General features: G+C 44.2%; 1 protein-coding gene across 1 annotated transcript in view; it reads right to left on the reverse strand.

The window, feature by feature from the left end:
• Positions 1–4,781: 4,781 nt before the first annotated feature.
• Positions 4,782–16,819, reverse strand: part of WNT5B (Wnt family member 5B) — a 17,397-nt gene continuing 5,359 nt past the window's right edge. Inside the window, exons 2-3 of the mRNA XM_026868645.1 lie at positions 15,402–15,694; positions 4,782–7,505 (exon numbers count right to left, since the gene is read on the reverse strand). Coding sequence (XP_026724446.1) covers positions 7,047–7,505; positions 15,402–15,694 — 752 coding nt within the window. The 3' untranslated portion in view covers positions 4,782–7,046. The remainder of the gene's footprint in view (positions 7,506–15,401; positions 15,695–16,819) is intronic.

Here is a 16,819-nt window from a genome sequence, read left to right on the forward strand (position 1 = left end):
GGCGGCCTCTCAGAAGGGCCGGGCCCCTCGGGCATCCGTCCTGCCTGCTGCGGAAAGGTGGCGGCGGGCTGTTAGCGAGCGGCGGTGCCTTCTGCCCCCAGCGACGGGCTCCGAGGATGGCGGGGAGCCCTTCCGTGACACCGCTTCTTCCGGGCCCTGAGCAGGCGGCAGAGCGTCACCCTCCCACGGAAAACGGTGTCATAGGAAGCCCCGGGCCGCGCAGCCCTTCCCGCAAGGCGGGACGGAAAGAGGCCCGAGAGGGGCCACGCGTGGGGCCAGCACGGAGCCATCCGGGCTGCGAAACTCCCGAGGGCGGAGAGGTGCGAAGCGTCCGCGGGGGCCACGGCAGCTGCCCACAGGCCAGGCTGGGGGGGAAACGGCCTCACAGGACCAGGGCTTAATGCACAGGACTGAGCTGCGCACTGCGGTACATGGAGTGGGGTGGGGAGGCCGCAGGCAGTGCAACACCATAAAGATGAAATATCAGCGTTACCAGGCCTAGTGCTGCTGAAGGCATCTGGGAGGGTTGGGTCTTGTGACAAGGCCTGAACATCAGTGTCTGATGTAGAGACATGGAGAAGGAACACCAAAGAGAACAAGAAGATTGTTTGTTAAATAATGGGAAGTGTAGTCCAAACAGCAGGAGAATCTATATGACATGGAGATCTCAGCTTCTGAAATCACATCCTTGGGGAAATTGGTGGAAACCTACACCTGCATGTTGTACAGCGAGGCCAGTCAAAAAGAACACTGTCCTGTTAGAGGACAATCTTAATTGCCAAGGAGAACAATTGCGTGATCAGGGAGGACCTGTCTGACTGTAATTTGAGTGGCTCTACCCACTTTAGTGCTTTGCTGAGCCACACTCCCATCAATATGCTTGTACCCACATCCCTGAATACTGCCCATTCCTTAAAACTCTGCTATAAAACTACAGTTCCCTATTGTCTCCTTTAAAATATGTCCAATCTCACACATTCATTAAAGTCTTTATTTTTGTGATGGGAGCAAGGCAGTTACTGAACATCACAGTTGCACTATTACATGTATTTACAGTTTCATCAATCAAAATGTATTTTGACAGCCGTTGGGCAGCAGCATGGAGAGTAGCAGCTGCAGCGCCTGCTCCAGCTCCACCCCGTGCCTGTTAGATGAAGTATTTCCTGCCCTGTCTTACAGTATTTCATCTGTAAAATGGCGCTAATGATTTTAAAATATTTTGAGCTCCACCGCTGAAAAATACATGCAAAAACTGCATGTCATTTTTGTCTGTCATTTCCTGTCACCATAACTTAATGTACTCAGCCCGTTACGAGGGAAATTGAGATAGGAATACTGTTTCATTTAATAAAAGGAATTAGGGGGGTTTATTCTGGTTTGAGAGCCTGGAAATCAAAAAGGAAATCTGTGCTCTGCCATAAGGGCAAAGTATTTGTTCAAAAAGATACATTTTAAAAAACTGAGTTATGTACTTCCTGGGCATTTATAATGCCTAGAAACGGTAGCATTAATATAAAAAATCCATTGCCTTAATTCCATCTCTGACAGTTTTTGTCCTACATACATAGCCCTGTGCTTTGTGAAATTTGGCAGGTCATTCGTTAACTCCATTGTGGTTCCCAAGCAAGAGAATGGATTTGCCTGGGGTAAATGAAACTGAGACTGGCCAGAATCATCACAGCCAACTGCAGAGGGTGGCCACTCTATAAAAGTGGTCTAGATGTTTTCTCAGCCCAAGAAAGGTCATGGCTAAGCACTTCTGCAGCTCCTTGGGGCTCTGAGGCAGGGCCACAATTAGTTCCAGCACAGTGACTGACAGTCATCAAGTGACACTGGGTCTACCCCACATTCCCCCCACCCCCCCACACACCCCAAAAGCCAGGGTTGTAATGTGTTTTTCCATGACAGTGACTCATCCTGCCCATCCTGCATGATGCTCTTGCAGTCATGTGAAGGACTGTCACAGCTATATGGCACTCTAGGAAGAGCCAGAAGACAAATTATGATTCAGAATAAAACTGCCTTAGGGTTAGGAAGATCCTGGACTTTTTTTTTTTTTTTTTTTCAGGACATGCCTTATTTCTGCAAGCCTTTAAACAACTTCATCTCTATTGACAAACATACTTAAGCGGCTCCCTTCTGAATTCTCCGGGATAGCTGCCACCATGTGACCGCACAATGGGGCAATTGCTAATGGAGAAAGGGCCTGGGGGAGGTATTATAATCTCCCTGCCTCCCAGTAAAGCAGTGCCTGCTCATTCTCTTCACATTTCCTTCCATATCAGGGTCTTCTCCCCCTCGCAAATCACCAAGGGCCTGACCCTCACCACACACTGTCACACTGCCGAAGGCTGGTGCATGCTGCAGCAGCCATGTTCCAAACAGCCAGGACTGTTGCCAGTAGCACAGGGCCATCAGACCCAGCTTGCCATGGGTGGGCAGAGTGGAGAGATAACTGTGAGACTTAGGGCAGGTGTCTAACTTGAGTGTCACAGGGCAATATTTAGTACTCCATTTTATGGCTGCTGCATTCTATCCCTGCTCACAGGGATAACTCCAGACCCTACTGTTTTTTACCCCTTTCTCTCTTTGAGGAAATGTTATGAGTAGGTTATGCCTTTCTGAATCCTAATGTAAAAAAAAAAAATAAATATTCAACTGTCATTTAAACAGAACTAAGAAACAAGAGGGTATAGTAACAGCTTCAGGCCCTGTAGGAGAAGACTGATGGATGGGAGGCGTGGATGTGTTGTGATCATTGTATTATACTGTGGATCTTATTATTTACAATGGTTGTTCATGATTCTTTTTGTCCTTTCTGGTATGTGTCCTGTTGGCCATGAAATTCTGTTTTGTGGGAAACCTTGTGACAGACACTTGAGAACCTTTGGTCACTGGAAGGTATTTCCCAAGGTCTCCTTGGAATGTTCTGTGTCTGCAATCAGCTGATGAAAATACTGTCTATATTTCTGCAGCCACAGGTGATTAGGAATTGCTCCCACAGCATAATTTAAACCTATTAAGCTTCTCTTTGGAAATGGTCAAGTAAATAGCATGAGACCCTTGCCTATTTGATTTTATATGACTGAACAAGATCTGCTTCATTTGTGCTTTGTCAGGGCAACAAAACTTGGGTCCATATAGAAAGTGTAACTTACACTCATGCTGTGTGTCTGGGTTCAACTTGGCTGTTTCCTGAATTGCAAAAGGCAGCAGTTTCTCTGTTACCTTGAACTCTGGGTAGGCACAGACTTTTTGGGGACGAAGAATGGGAGCCTTCAAACAATGTAAATGGCCTAGAGTCCAGTAGTGTTAAAAGGTCAGTTTCAATCTTCTCACAACCTTGCCACTATCTCTTCACCATAACTGATATAAAGTGAAAGTTTCTGTTTGTTCTGGGATCTGCTATTGCTTAGCTTACCTTGCAGCAGAACATACTAAGGCCTCATTCACTCACATTATAACTTATATATTACTAGCCAGTTGGAAAATGATGACAGATTTGCATCCTGTTCTGCTCCGTTTAGGAGCTGATGTTCACTGACTTGCAATAACCATATATTTGCATAGTGCCTTTAACTCCAAAACATTTTAGTTTTACATGACCTACAGGTGGTCATTTCTATCAGTCTTGAAGTGCAGTGACTTCAGGGTTGGAATGTGGTAGCCAGCTACCAGTACACACTATATAATAGTGTATTGTGTGAATATCTTAGCCATATGAACTGCAAACAGAATTTGAGCAGGCAGGTATTTGATTCAGAAACCAGGCTAACTTCCCTAAGCCTTACTGTTGCTACAAGATATTCAATACCCATAAATAAACAAGCCCCGAGTTCACCCCTCTTTTGCAGAGCAGTCTTCCCTCCAGTGTTGTGCTGGAGTGGAGCTTCACTGCAACAGACACCTCGAGGTTCATGCTGAGCACCTCCAGCAACAACCTCCAAGCATCTGACCCTCCAAGGTGCCGCTGAGCCTGTCCCCACACAATGGGGATACAGCTGTCTGCCTGCCAGAGTTAATGAGCGTAGAGGGTAGGCCTTCAGTTATGGTTTTTTCAGCCATATTTCTCAAAGAGATTTACAGATAAAGCAGGTATTCTGCTCCTCATTTTATACAGAAGGAGGCTGGAGGCTAAAATGCAAAGAAATTAAGCAACATTGAAGATTACATAGCAAATAATCGGCAGAGCTCAGAATCAAGCTTAGCTCCCCACCCCCACATCCCTCTACCACTTTGTGCATCTAACAAGGCAAAACTTAGAATCCACCATTTCTTAACTTTCATGCTAAAGAAGCAGATCTGCTACAGCTTTCTGTTTGACTTTGGCTTTGCATCAAACCAAACTGAATGTGTGCTCTTACACTTACTACCACCCTAAGGAGGTACTTTTGTGTGTGAGTGCCATAGAAATTAAGGTTTAAGCTAGAGTTTAGCAGGATCAGTTTTTCTGATACAAGACTGAAACCCAGGTCTTGTAAAAAAGGACAGGGGAGGAGGGAAAGAAATCCAATGGTCACTTCCCTCCTCTTGCTATATGGTCCCTGTCCAGTAGGAACAACTGGCTCCAACCAGGCTGCCAGAGGTCAAGTGTTGAGACAAAAGGCCAAAAATCGTCTTTTTTCCATCCAGACAACATATTAGGTGGAAAAAGAAGGACATATCCAGGGACACCCAGATGAATAGTATCCCTAACAATGCCAACTTTTCTGCTCCCAAAGTTGTTTACCCCCACAAAATTGATTGTGGTGCCAAACTGCAAGGAGAGTTGCGACTCCTGTAAATGTGTGGTCTTTATTGGAAAGGCCAAATGAAATAATTTTGAATTATTAGACATATTAACAGTGCCTGAGGGTGTCATATACAAATAGCTGACACATTTAAGTACTGATGCAATAAGGATGGACAAGAACATGAGGTGAGGGTGGTGGGAGGAAAGGTCTTTTTTAGATGTATCCAAGGTAGAGTAAGTTTTATTACTGGGCTAGAAACATATAGTATCCCAGGAGTGAATAGCTCACACATTTGATCTAATCTTGGGCTCAGTCCAGCTCCCACTGAAGTTTAATGGGAGTTGGATCAGGCCACTGCACTCACATTTTTTCCATGCATGGAAAACTATTTCCTTTACTTTGAATTACAATACCACTGGCTTTGGATTTTATATAATAAAATAAATCTAGGCCACTGTTTATATTCCAAGAAACTGCATTCTGGGATGCCAGCAAATATATTGCCTGTTGGATTAAAAAAAATAAAATAAAAACTGGACACACTGGTTTAAAAAAACAACAGCTCCTAATTATTAAACATAATTTTTCTTGCTTGTGCTTTTCTGGAGTCCTCAAATATTTGAAGTATGAAAGGTACATATAAATTCTTCTCCGGTGGTTGAAATGGTGGAATCTGTAGAGCTGCAATGCTTTATAAGAAACAGAGGTTTAATATAAAAATAATAATCTTCATGACTGGCTTTTTGCTTATTGTCATATTTTGCACATTTTAAAATTTACAGTAGAAAAACCCAAACAACACCCTGGGAATGTCAGTAACAAAGGGGATGTATATTAGCAAACCCTTGTATTTTGGGGACTGCTTCTCTTGATTGTTCTGACTGCAAATGAACTCTGCAGATGCTGCGGCACAGGAAATGTCTTGTGCTAGGAGCAGCATTTGTTCTCTGCTTTATGAATTGGATTCTACTAAAATCCCAGTGTGGTAAGACTGATTAGCAGACTTTGGTAATGCCTTCTGCCCTAGTACAATTTTATTATACTCTTTTATTACCAATGAAAAACACAGAAAATACTTCCATTGGTGAATATACGCCCACATTCTGTGAGCTTATGTATCTGTGGTTAGTTTATGCTGGGGAAGAGCATGGTCCCTAGACTCTGAAATACTGAGCAGCAAAATAAGACACCCCACCAAAAGAATAAAACAAAGACACACATATACACAATCAACAGAGGGGAAGAAATGTCATTGAGGGGTGTTTAATGTCAAAGAGAAACTATACATCTGGGATGGTGGTGAGGAGGATTTAATAGAGCTGAACAAGGTGACCACCTGCATCCACTTCAAAGAGGAAAACCAGCAGCGGTACGAGGAGTGCTTATGCAGTCAGGTGCACATGTGTGCATGCAATGCTTCTTTCTACTGATAAAATATGTAGTATATTGCCTATGAAGTATATTGCTTTTGCAAACATCCCTAGGCACCGGCAGCTTCTCCTCTATACTGACAAACTAAATTTCATCATGGGATTAAGAGCAAAAGAAAAACAATCACCTTCATGCACATAGCCCTGTAGTCCGAGCTGGACAGATTTCCCCTTTGCCCAGGCAGTACAGAAGAGCTAGGCGCTGGCTTCATGGGGACTCCCAGGCTGTGTGCTGGTCAGCCACAGGTCACACCTTCCTTCCTCACAACAGCAGGTTGTAAACCTTCCTCCACCACACTGTGGTCTGTGCAGCATCCAGGAATAGTTTACAGGACTCTGGATTTTAAGCCGTATTCTTGTAGAGGAGCCTTGGCTAACTTTCTCTCTTAATGTGACAAAGCCCTTTAGAGGGACCAAGAATTGATTCCAGATTCCCCAGTGGGTTTAGTGGGGTGGCAGGATTTGAAACTCAGGTAACCAGGACTTGCCCACATCTGGCAGTAATTTCAGATGTGCAATAACTGTGCAAAATGCTGAGATTTACCGATGAGAGAGTAGAAGGAACCCACTCTTGTCCTTCTCATTGGCCTTGTTTCTGTAATGAAATAGTATGTGCTTGTGTGCGGGGGGAGTTCATTTTGTCAGCACCTCCTCAGCCTCTTCAACTTGACTGAAACATCCAAGGGGAGATGAACCCAAAGACAAACTCCCCAGCAGAACTGAAGGAATGGCAAACCAGCTGGCCTGATGGGGGAAATTTCAAAACCAAAATGTCTCTTAAATAAGCTTCTTTAATTATTATCATCATCTGTTTATTTATACAAATATAAAATATATTTATATAGATTTATATAATATAGATTTGTTGCTTTGGTGGCTCCTTTCATTTACAGACGTACTGGTCAACGATCTCTGTGCACTTTTTACACTTGACGTAACAGCACCAATGGAACTTGCAGTGGCAACGCTCCACCTGGACACTCTTGAACTGGTCATAACCCCGTCCGCAGCACATCAGCTCACACCCATCCATGCCCTCTGAGGTCTTGTTGCACAGTCGGCCCTGGGTGCCCAGAGAGCCCGTGGTCTCATTGCGCAGGCAATAGTCCGGGCTGGGGTCGACGTAAACTAGGTCCTCTTGTGTCGGCATGTTGAAACGGTTGTTCACCAGCTCCAGCTTGCCCTTGCGACTGATCCTCATAGCAGCAGCGCTGTCGTACTTCTCCTTCAGCAGGTCGCCCACCTTGCGGAAGTCAGCCAGCTGCAGCCAGCAGGTCTTGAGGCTGCAGGAGCCTGACACACCATGACACTTGCAGGCCACGTCTGCCAGCTTGTACACGGCCTGCAGGAAAAGAAATACAATCAGGCAAAGCTGTGTTAATTCCTGCTGCACTGGCAGCTGGTTTAATTACAATGAATTCATCACGCTTTCATAACTGCTTTGATTATCCCACAATTTCTGTTGTTTCGCCCTTCAGAAGAGACAAAAGTCTCCTCTTCCTCCTGTCGCGATTGCTGCGTTCCTGTCCCTAAATATTTCTATTTCTGGTCACATTGCCTCCAAACATGACTTTGTCACCACACTTTCTTATCCTCTGGCAGATTTCTGACTTGACAGCAGGATCAAGACCAGGAGAGAAGAGTCCTCTCCACGTGGACTCTGGAAATTCCCCCAGTCTCATGGACCACCGGTAGTATTGCATGTTTTTCCCTTCAGAGCTGTGAAAAGGGAAGACCTGGAAACACGCCCATTTCCTACCACCTGCACCAGGAACTGACAGGGATACATCTGCATCCTTTTGAAATGAATCCATGGACCCACACCCTTTCCCTCCATCTCTGCCGAGAGGAACTCATTCAGGGGCAGTGTCCAAAGAAGTCATTGCTTTCCGGAGAGGAGCAAGCAGGGGTGGCATGGTGATGAAAAAGATGAACACCTCTACCCTGGAACAGAGCAGCTCACCTCTGCTCGAGGTGTTACCAGGCGCCCTCCTTGAAGAGCAGGGCTAAGCTTCAAGCCCTAACTGCAAACCTGCGCCATCTTGTGTCCAGACATTTCCCTGCACCAACAGGACTGTGGCCACGCAGAAGGGCCCATGATTTAAACAGCAAATGCAAGCTCTCAGGCCTGTCTTCTCCGAGATAATATCAGCTATGTTTTCAGGAGTCTGCGAGGGCTGCAGATGCATCATACCTCTGAAAATCGTCATCCAAATTAACAAATAGTCTTGAAAATTCAATTCAGTGAGCTTTAAGTCCTGAGCAGAGCAAGTACATGATGTAAAGGATAATAGTGGTCACTTTCCTCCTCCCCACACTAGCTGGGAGAAGAGAGAAATATTGAAAAATATTCTAGAATAACAAAGTTCAAAATAAACTGACAATGCAGGTTGCGTTTGCTCTTTCCATTCGTTTCAAAGACAGGTACAAAACTGCATGCTACATGAGATCCTGTCATCACACAGGCGCTGAGAGAGTTTGCAGTAAAAAGACCTGGCATCCCCACACGATCAGTAACCCTGTGTTACAGCAGCTTACCCCCCCAGCCCTTGCTCCTCATGCTCTCACCATCAGGCTCACATCTCCCATGACCATCCTGCACGTTAGCAGGGCAGTACCCCTGCCAGCTACAATGTACCAAGCAGAGCTGTTTGACATTCGCTGCCAAATTACCATCAACGAATGTGTGAAAAAACGAGGATGTTCTGAAGGAGATGGCTGTATGTCTTCTAACCAGGTTTACTGCTGAAGAAAGCAGCCAAACACTGAAGTTTCTTTCTGTCTCACTCACCAACACTAAAGAAAGCTCCCCAGCTCTCTGCATTCGCTTGCCAAGGAGTAGATGATTAAGGCAATTGACCATACTGCAAGCAAAACCTTCTGCCCATGACTACATCCTGGACCAGCAGTGAGAGGTCACAACTGGTTGCTCCTGGTCTAACTAATGTCTAGTGCTTTTGACAGCTAGTGAAGATCCAATTTGGCTTAATGGCTAAATCACATGGAGGCTGATCCAGCTCCCAAGAAAGTCAGTGGAGTGAGTCCTGAAAACAGAGAAGCTTTAGTTCTGCTCCCTGGAGCTCAATTTACTGAAGCAATCTCTCAGGGCACAGTGTAACAGCTACAGGGTGGGAGTTAAGCACGTGTCTTGGATCGGACTACAACTGCAGAGGACCAACCACACCATTACTTAAGGATTTCTGCTGTACTATAACCAGACAGAGCTACAGCTAAATTTCCCGAGCCCCAGACACTTACTATATCCTCACTGCATTGCCAGCCTGCTTGTTATAAAGCTTGTGTTAGCACTTTTTGGTTACAGTTCTATCAAATCCCAGGCCACTCATGCCTCTCTTGCCCTTGCATGTGTTTTTAAAAGTATTATGATTCTTCCTAATCCTGGGCTTTGTTCCTTTAGAAAAACACAGCAATTTGATCCCTCTCAGTGAATGTCATGGGACTGAGTTCACTCCAACTCAGCTTTAAACAACTGATGCTCATAACATCTGGCCCATGTGGGTAGTAGCTGTGCTGGGGAATGTGAATGCTACCAGTTATCACAGGTAAGCATGGTGCTACTCAGCCCCCTGCAGCTCCCACTATCAATGTCCCATGAAGGTAACCATAGCTTCAGCTGCTAAATGGCTCTCCCACTCTCCCCCTTTGCTGCCTGGATGGGGAGACAGCAGAGGGAATTGGAGAATTCCTCTCTAGCTGGGCTCAGGTCAAGGTAAAGCGTAACAGACCCCACATGAAGTTCTGAGGGCAGGGTATGATCAGTGGCCATGCCACTTAGGTTGAAAACACCTCTAATGGAAAGGCTTAAAGCCCCTTCCCATAAGCCCAAGTTCTCTTCCAATTCTTTTCTTGCAAGAACAGGAACGGGAAGAGAATTAATGGGGAATTCCTATGTGGTCAATTAGCCAGACCCCCTTCCAGGCTTCTCTGGCAGTGGCTTGAGTGACTGATGATTGAGGCCTGCCATATGCTGACTGGGTAAACAGCACGAAAGGACTGACTGCCACAGTCTGCCAGACAGGGCAACAGATAAGGAACAGGGAGGAAATAAAAGAGGGTAATGGAGACCAACTGGAAGAAAAAGACAGATGGAAGGAAAGGACATATTGAGATAACAGCCAAAGACAAACAAACAAGGGCAATAAAGCTAGGAGCCACCACCACAAGGACTCCGACATGGAGTGAAGGGTGATGGGGTCAGAACCGCCTGCAAGATAAAAGACTTCTGGTCCCTTCCTGTCCCTCTCAGCTCCTTCTGAGAACCATGGGGAGCAGAGACAATCTTCTCTTCTGCCACCAGAGATCCTCAGAGTTCAAGGAGAACTTTCTCATGAGTGAGGGAACACGACAAAAGTCTGCCTAGAAATCAGAAGACATCAATTGGAAACACTGTCTGGGAAAGTGGGGCAAGGCTGTATGTGGGATGGCACCCGGTGGCTACTCAGCAATGCTCACTGCCTTGTCTTCAGTACTCCTTTCTTTCAGCATCAGCTTTTAGGAGTATGGAGTTACACATTCACCTTCCTACTTCCAAAACCAGAATCTCAGAAGTGAAAACTTAGCATTTAGGAATGCAGGACTAGATGGGACCTCCTCAGTTATTAAGTATGATGTCTTGCTATTGTAGGCACTGCTTCAAATAATATTTTCCTTAAATGTATAGAGTGCTCTTTTAAAAGCAATTAGATTTTCAGCCACTATTATTCTGATCACTATTCCAAAGATAAAGTATCTTTTTCTAATTTCCAGCCTAAATGTGTTCACTTTATGCCCATTTGCTATTGTGCCAAATTGGCCTTTTGCTTAAAAAGTAATTTTCCTTCCCTATTATTTCTCCCACGAACACAGTCATACCCTCTCTCAACTTTCACTTTGCTTCGCTAAACATGGCAAGCAATTCTAGCCCCCTTTCTTAAAGAAAGATTCCTATCCCTTGGGTCAACCATAACAAGCCTTTTCTAGTCTGAGGTCATTTTGCTTGGGAATATGAGAACATACAGTATTTTGGGACCTCACAAGAGCTTAACACAATGGCATTAGTATTCCCTCATGCTTTATGAAAAGACTTTCCCTAGTACATTATAGGATATTTACCACCTTCTGAGCCACATTACATCTGCAGTCATCTGCAGCTGACTGCTGCGCCCAATTCTTTTCTACTCGTTTCCTAATGACTAAAATGTTTTTCATACAAGACCTCAAATGATGGTCTTAATGTAGTTTTATTGGATGTCATTAGCTGCTGTACAAAATTTGGATTCTCTTCTGTGTTCGTAATACCTGCCAACTTTGCATCATCAGCAAATTTCACCAGCCCATTCCTAATTCTTGTGTTGAGGCTGAGAAACAAAAATACTAAGTGTTGGTCTTGAGGCAAGTCCTTGAAGAACTGTGCTAATTAAGCTGTCAAGATCAAGATATGTCCTTTCACACAACTTACTGACATCTTTCCTTGAACCAGTTTCTTGTCTACCTCATAGCTGCTGCATTTTTCTTTATCCTTCCCAATTTAACCAACTGTTTCCCACATGGAAATATATAAAATGTCTCCCAGAAGTTCAGATAAAAGACACCTATCAGATCTATTTTGCATTTTAGGAAATCAGTGATGTTCTAAATGACTGTGTGATCAATCTTTGAGAAATTCTTCTCAAATTATTTCCCATTTTGCCTCATCCTCTGAGATATCCTTTCCCTCAGGTCCTCCTCTAAATGCTGCCAAGGTCACACTGCCTGTGCTGCCAGGTGCCAGCTCTTTCAGAATGCCAGGAAAGTAAGTGGGCACTCCTCGTGACTTGAGCACTTTATGTTACCTGAGTTTTGCTTCCACCTTGGTTGTGATAAATTTCCATTTCCAGTCTTTCTCCTTTACTCTCATGCTAATATATTTCTAAGAGCCAAGAGGAAAGGTGTTTGCCTTGTACTGGCCAAATACCGCCCTGACCAGACAACCCTGGAAACTGTAGCAGTGCCATCTCAGAGGCACCTCAGGTCTCATCTCTACCCAGATCCTTTCATATTCATCTCCTTTCCCAATCCTGGCATCTCCATTCCTCACTACCCCCAAATCCTCATCCACTCAATCCATCCCAAAGCCCCACTCCCATTTACTCCAGAGCCCTCCGTTCTCCCAACCCTTTGCTACTCAGCTTCTCTTCTTCTACCTGAGTGAAGAGTACAGCTGCCCCCTCATGCATTCCTCATTCCCACAGGGTGCCAGCACCATTGGCCAATGCCTACTGTGACAGACCTTCCCTGCTCCTAGGGCACCCTGCCTGGCTTCTCCCAAAGAGCACAGTCCCAGGGGGATTTAAAAATCTACACTACAAGCACTTACTCCCCTCAGCAGAAATGTTGAGGACAGAAAAAGACATCACTGTGCAGCAGATATATGGTACTCCTCCCCATGAGTAATGCCCCCCATTCCAACTTGAAGCCCCAGGTAAAGCATTCACTTACTTTAGGGACCAAAATTACTCCATCTTTAGACAGTCCCATCCTCATTGACTAGCCATCTCCTTTCTTCCAATCTACTCCAATTTGCAAAGTTTAAAAAAATTTTACTGTTTATTTTACTACCCATTGCAAGGTCTGACTCAGCATGATTCTTTACTGTTCTCACTTCATCTTTACACTTCTTGACCTCTAAGACAGAGCTTTTCATTATTTATTTGCTATCAGTTCTTTTTTTTCCCATTCTTACTAGGCTCTCAGTCTATTCCTAACAGCTTCTCTGGGGTAGTTATTCATTCAGTGAGGTCTGGATATTCTTCCTACAAGCTTTTTCCTCTTGCTTGGCATGCTGAATTGTAATGGCTTTAGCATCTTGGACTTGAAAAAGTTCCAGACCTCCTCCACATTGAGTTCCTCAGCTGAGTTTACTAACTGGCTCCCTTAGTTTATCAGTGTTTGTTCTTTGAAATCCACAAGCTTAATTACACACTGGTTTATACTTGCATTTAATTTAATCTAAAATGACTTGTGTTCATTTAATATAAGGTTATTTTCTACAGCCATCTGTTCCACAGACTACAAAAAAAAAGCGTGAAATAACATTGTTTTTTGCTGGCCCCCTTGGAAAGCTTTTGACCAGGTCCTGTGTTAACTGGAGACACAGAAATCGCCTTGAGAGCTTGTCCGTGGAGTCCAAAGAAGCATGGGCACTGTAGCATTCCAAGAACAATTTAAACAACTTTCTGCACTGTAGTAAAGGCAGGACATAACTGGTTTTAGCTCTGTCCTTAAAGCAGGACAAAGCTTTCTTTCATCTAAAACCATATCCTCATCTGAAATCACAACTCAGTGAGATTCTTGCCCATATAACAAGAATAACAAGACAGGGTGGTGTTTTACGTATGCTGTGGAGCAAGTATCTTCTGACTCGATCTTCTAATACAGATGTTACTACAGTTCAGCTGGCACCTCAAACTGTTGGCTATATTCTGTCTCTGGATCCCTCAAGGCAATAGGACTGGCTCTTAAAAAGTCTCATAACATATTCCCTCTGTATTTTAGGCAGAGTATTTATTTGTAGTAATCCAAGTTCATGACTCCATACATATAAGATGTTCAAAGCATGTAATGCAGAGAAGAATGTAATTTTCAGGCTACTACTTTGTGGAGGAATGACACCTCTGCCCCCATTTCTAAGCAAATGCAGACCCTCTGCCCTTTCAAGACAAAAAACCCAACCACAAACCAAGACCTACTGAGTTCTACAGCTTTTAAGTCCACAGTTTTCCACCTACTGCAAATTTACCCCAATTTGGTTTTGCAAAAAAACCCATGGATTATGTGCAATGCTTCAACCTAACAAGCTGATTTCACAATCAAAAAAATTGAGCAAATATTCTTTGGTGGCAAAATGAAGCCCAAATTGCATGCAGAAAATACAGACATACATGGGAAAGGGAAAGATAATGCAGTAACAATTAGAAGTAAGAAATGGGAGAAAATTGATAAGGAAACTAAAGATATCAGTTAAGAATGTACAGAAGAGCAAGGCTAAGTACACTTGATAGGATCTTTTAATATGCATTAGAAATAACATTAACCATAGAAAAGCTCACTACTAGGGAAGAATGATAAAAATTTTAAACACCCTGTGGAAAAGGCACAAATGTTCAAGTAAGTATTCCTGTTCTATATTTGGAAAGAGGCAGGATTATATAGTTGTACTGCATATGATCAATGCCACACCTTCCAATCACAGAGGAATTGTGTAAAAAGCAAGTATGCATACAATAAATGCATACAAAGGGGGCAACTTCACCTATGTTTACAGCATCAGTGAGACCAGTACCAGAGCCCTGCATGTCATTTTGGTACCCAGTTTCTTAAAGAATATGGAAAAACTGGAAAGGGTACACTAAAGTGACATAAAAATGACTTGATGGCCAGTAAGAACCTCTGAAAGTGAGAGTCTTCAGTGCTCAATCTAGTTTGTCAGGAAAGAGTGGTGAATAAATTACAGCAGAAAATACTTCTCTGCAGAGGAAACTGATTACAAAGAGGCTTTTGGATCTAGCTGTAAAAGTCAGAAAAAGAATTGATTGGAAGCTGATGCCTGATAAATTCAAATGATAATGAGGTACAGTGTTGAAAGAGGGTGATTAATGATGGTAGCATGCTACAAAGGGAAGCAATCCATTCACCATCCCTAGGGGTTTCCAGATCAAAACTGAGTATCTTCTCAGAAAATGTCTGTCACCTAGATGCAAATTATTTATTTTGTCAATACCAAATAAGTTTCAGAGATAGCCAGGTAGCCTGATTCAATATTTGCTTCTGGCCTTACATTCCCAAAAATCTGAATGATGGTAGTAGAAGAGAACCTCACATGCCAACAGATTCTTCTTTTACCACCAGCCTGTCACTTTGGCAGCTCTGAGTAGCCAGTTTCTGAGATGTAAACCTTGAAAGTGGGCCATGACAGCACCTAGTTTGTTTGGAAAGGGCTTACATGTCTGCACACGTGTGCCATACAGTACCTCAACAAACTCAAAAACTCACTGGCTTTAGCAATAGAAGCCTGCCATTAAAGCTGGAATATAATACTGTCAATATTGTGTGTGTTGACAAAAATGAAGAAAATGTGACCATACACTGTTACTGGGACATCACTGGATTATACCTCGTCAAACCACCAAGTAATGGGGTATCTAGCTATCTCAAGCCTTCTGAATCAGTCTCAAGAGGAAAGGGTAAGCATTCAACTTACCCTGCGACCAGCCTCATTGTTCTGCAAGTTCATCAGCATGCGAGCCTGCTCCTCTGAACCTCTCACATAGTTCTTCTCCCTCTCCTTGGCATCCACAAACTCCTTGGCAAAACGATATCCATACTCCACGTTATCCCCGCAGCCACCCCACAGCCAGTCTCGGGGCAAGTCCTTGGGCCGGGCCGTCCGGCTGCAGCCACAGCTGGAGAGCTCTCCTTCACGGCAAGCCCGGCTGATTGCATTCACCACCCCGGCAGCACTGACAGCATAGGTGAAAGCAGTCTCTCGGCTCCCTGTGAGAGAGAAGTGAGAAGCAAATTAACAAAAGACAGATCTTGTTTAACAAACGCAACGCGCAGTAAGGAGCAAGCAAATGGGCTCCAGACAGTAGGTCACGGTGTGCTGAGAAGGTGCACAGAATTAATTGGAACAAAAGAATGGGGTAGGCAAGCGCAAGAGCACCACCTCTGCTCTGGTAGAGGGGGAACAGTCCTAACTCATGCCTGCATCCCGGTTTTGCTTTCATTTCACAGTAACAGCTCCAGTCAATTGTCTGGAGCTGGCAGTTTCTTTGTAACCAGGATCAAACCCAAATCAGATTCTCTGACACACACCAAGGAACAGTCTGAGATTCCTGATGTTGCCTGGAGGAATGCTATTGGGAAGAGCATGTACTTCATGAATTTGTAGGTGCCGCTCCTCAAGGGTCACTATTTTTATTACACCTATGTTTGCCCATTTAAGAGCCCTGGAAACTCCAGGACTTCCCCCCCAAAAATAGCAACACTACAGGCAGGGACTGTTCTGCCTCTTTCCCCTTCAGTATCCTCTACTTTTAATGTGGAGAAAACTCATGCAGCAAGAGGGGGTTATTCACTTGCTGAAAATACAGCTGCTGCCTTAGCCACTGAATTTTCAGTAATCATTGGGAACAACTAATGAAGTTGGGTCTGTGCAAAAGGAGTGTTCCAGCTAAGCCAGATATCACTCTGGAATGGTTTTCATTCAGTTGAGACAAGCATTGTTTTATGGGCTCCTCAGTTCATCAACCTTATTTTCATTTACATAAGGCCAGCTGAGAATTGTTTTGAAACAAACTGAAGGTAACCCATTTTTACACTAAAGCATCAAGGCAGAGGCTGTCCCAATGCCTACAGAACCGCACTGCTGGAGCAAGTAAAACTTTCCCATGTAGACAATAATAAATGAAAAGACTTTCCATTAGCAGGTTTACTAGAGACTGCTGTGCCTGGAGTGTATGCTCCATACAGCTCAGAGTCTGAGCCAAGCAGATGGATCAGGTCTCCAGCTCTGTATTCCTGGCAGTGATTCAGCCCCAATTTGACCGGGGCACCAACACAGCCAGAACACTGCATGAGGCCAAGTGTGCTACACCAGCGAGTGCTGTGGGTCTGAAG

Source organism: Athene cunicularia (genome assembly GCF_003259725.1).
Source record: "Athene cunicularia isolate RWA chromosome 1 unlocalized genomic scaffold, athCun1 chr1_part2, whole genome shotgun sequence".
In the NCBI taxonomy this organism is placed as follows: Eukaryota; Metazoa; Chordata; class Aves; order Strigiformes; family Strigidae; genus Athene; species Athene cunicularia.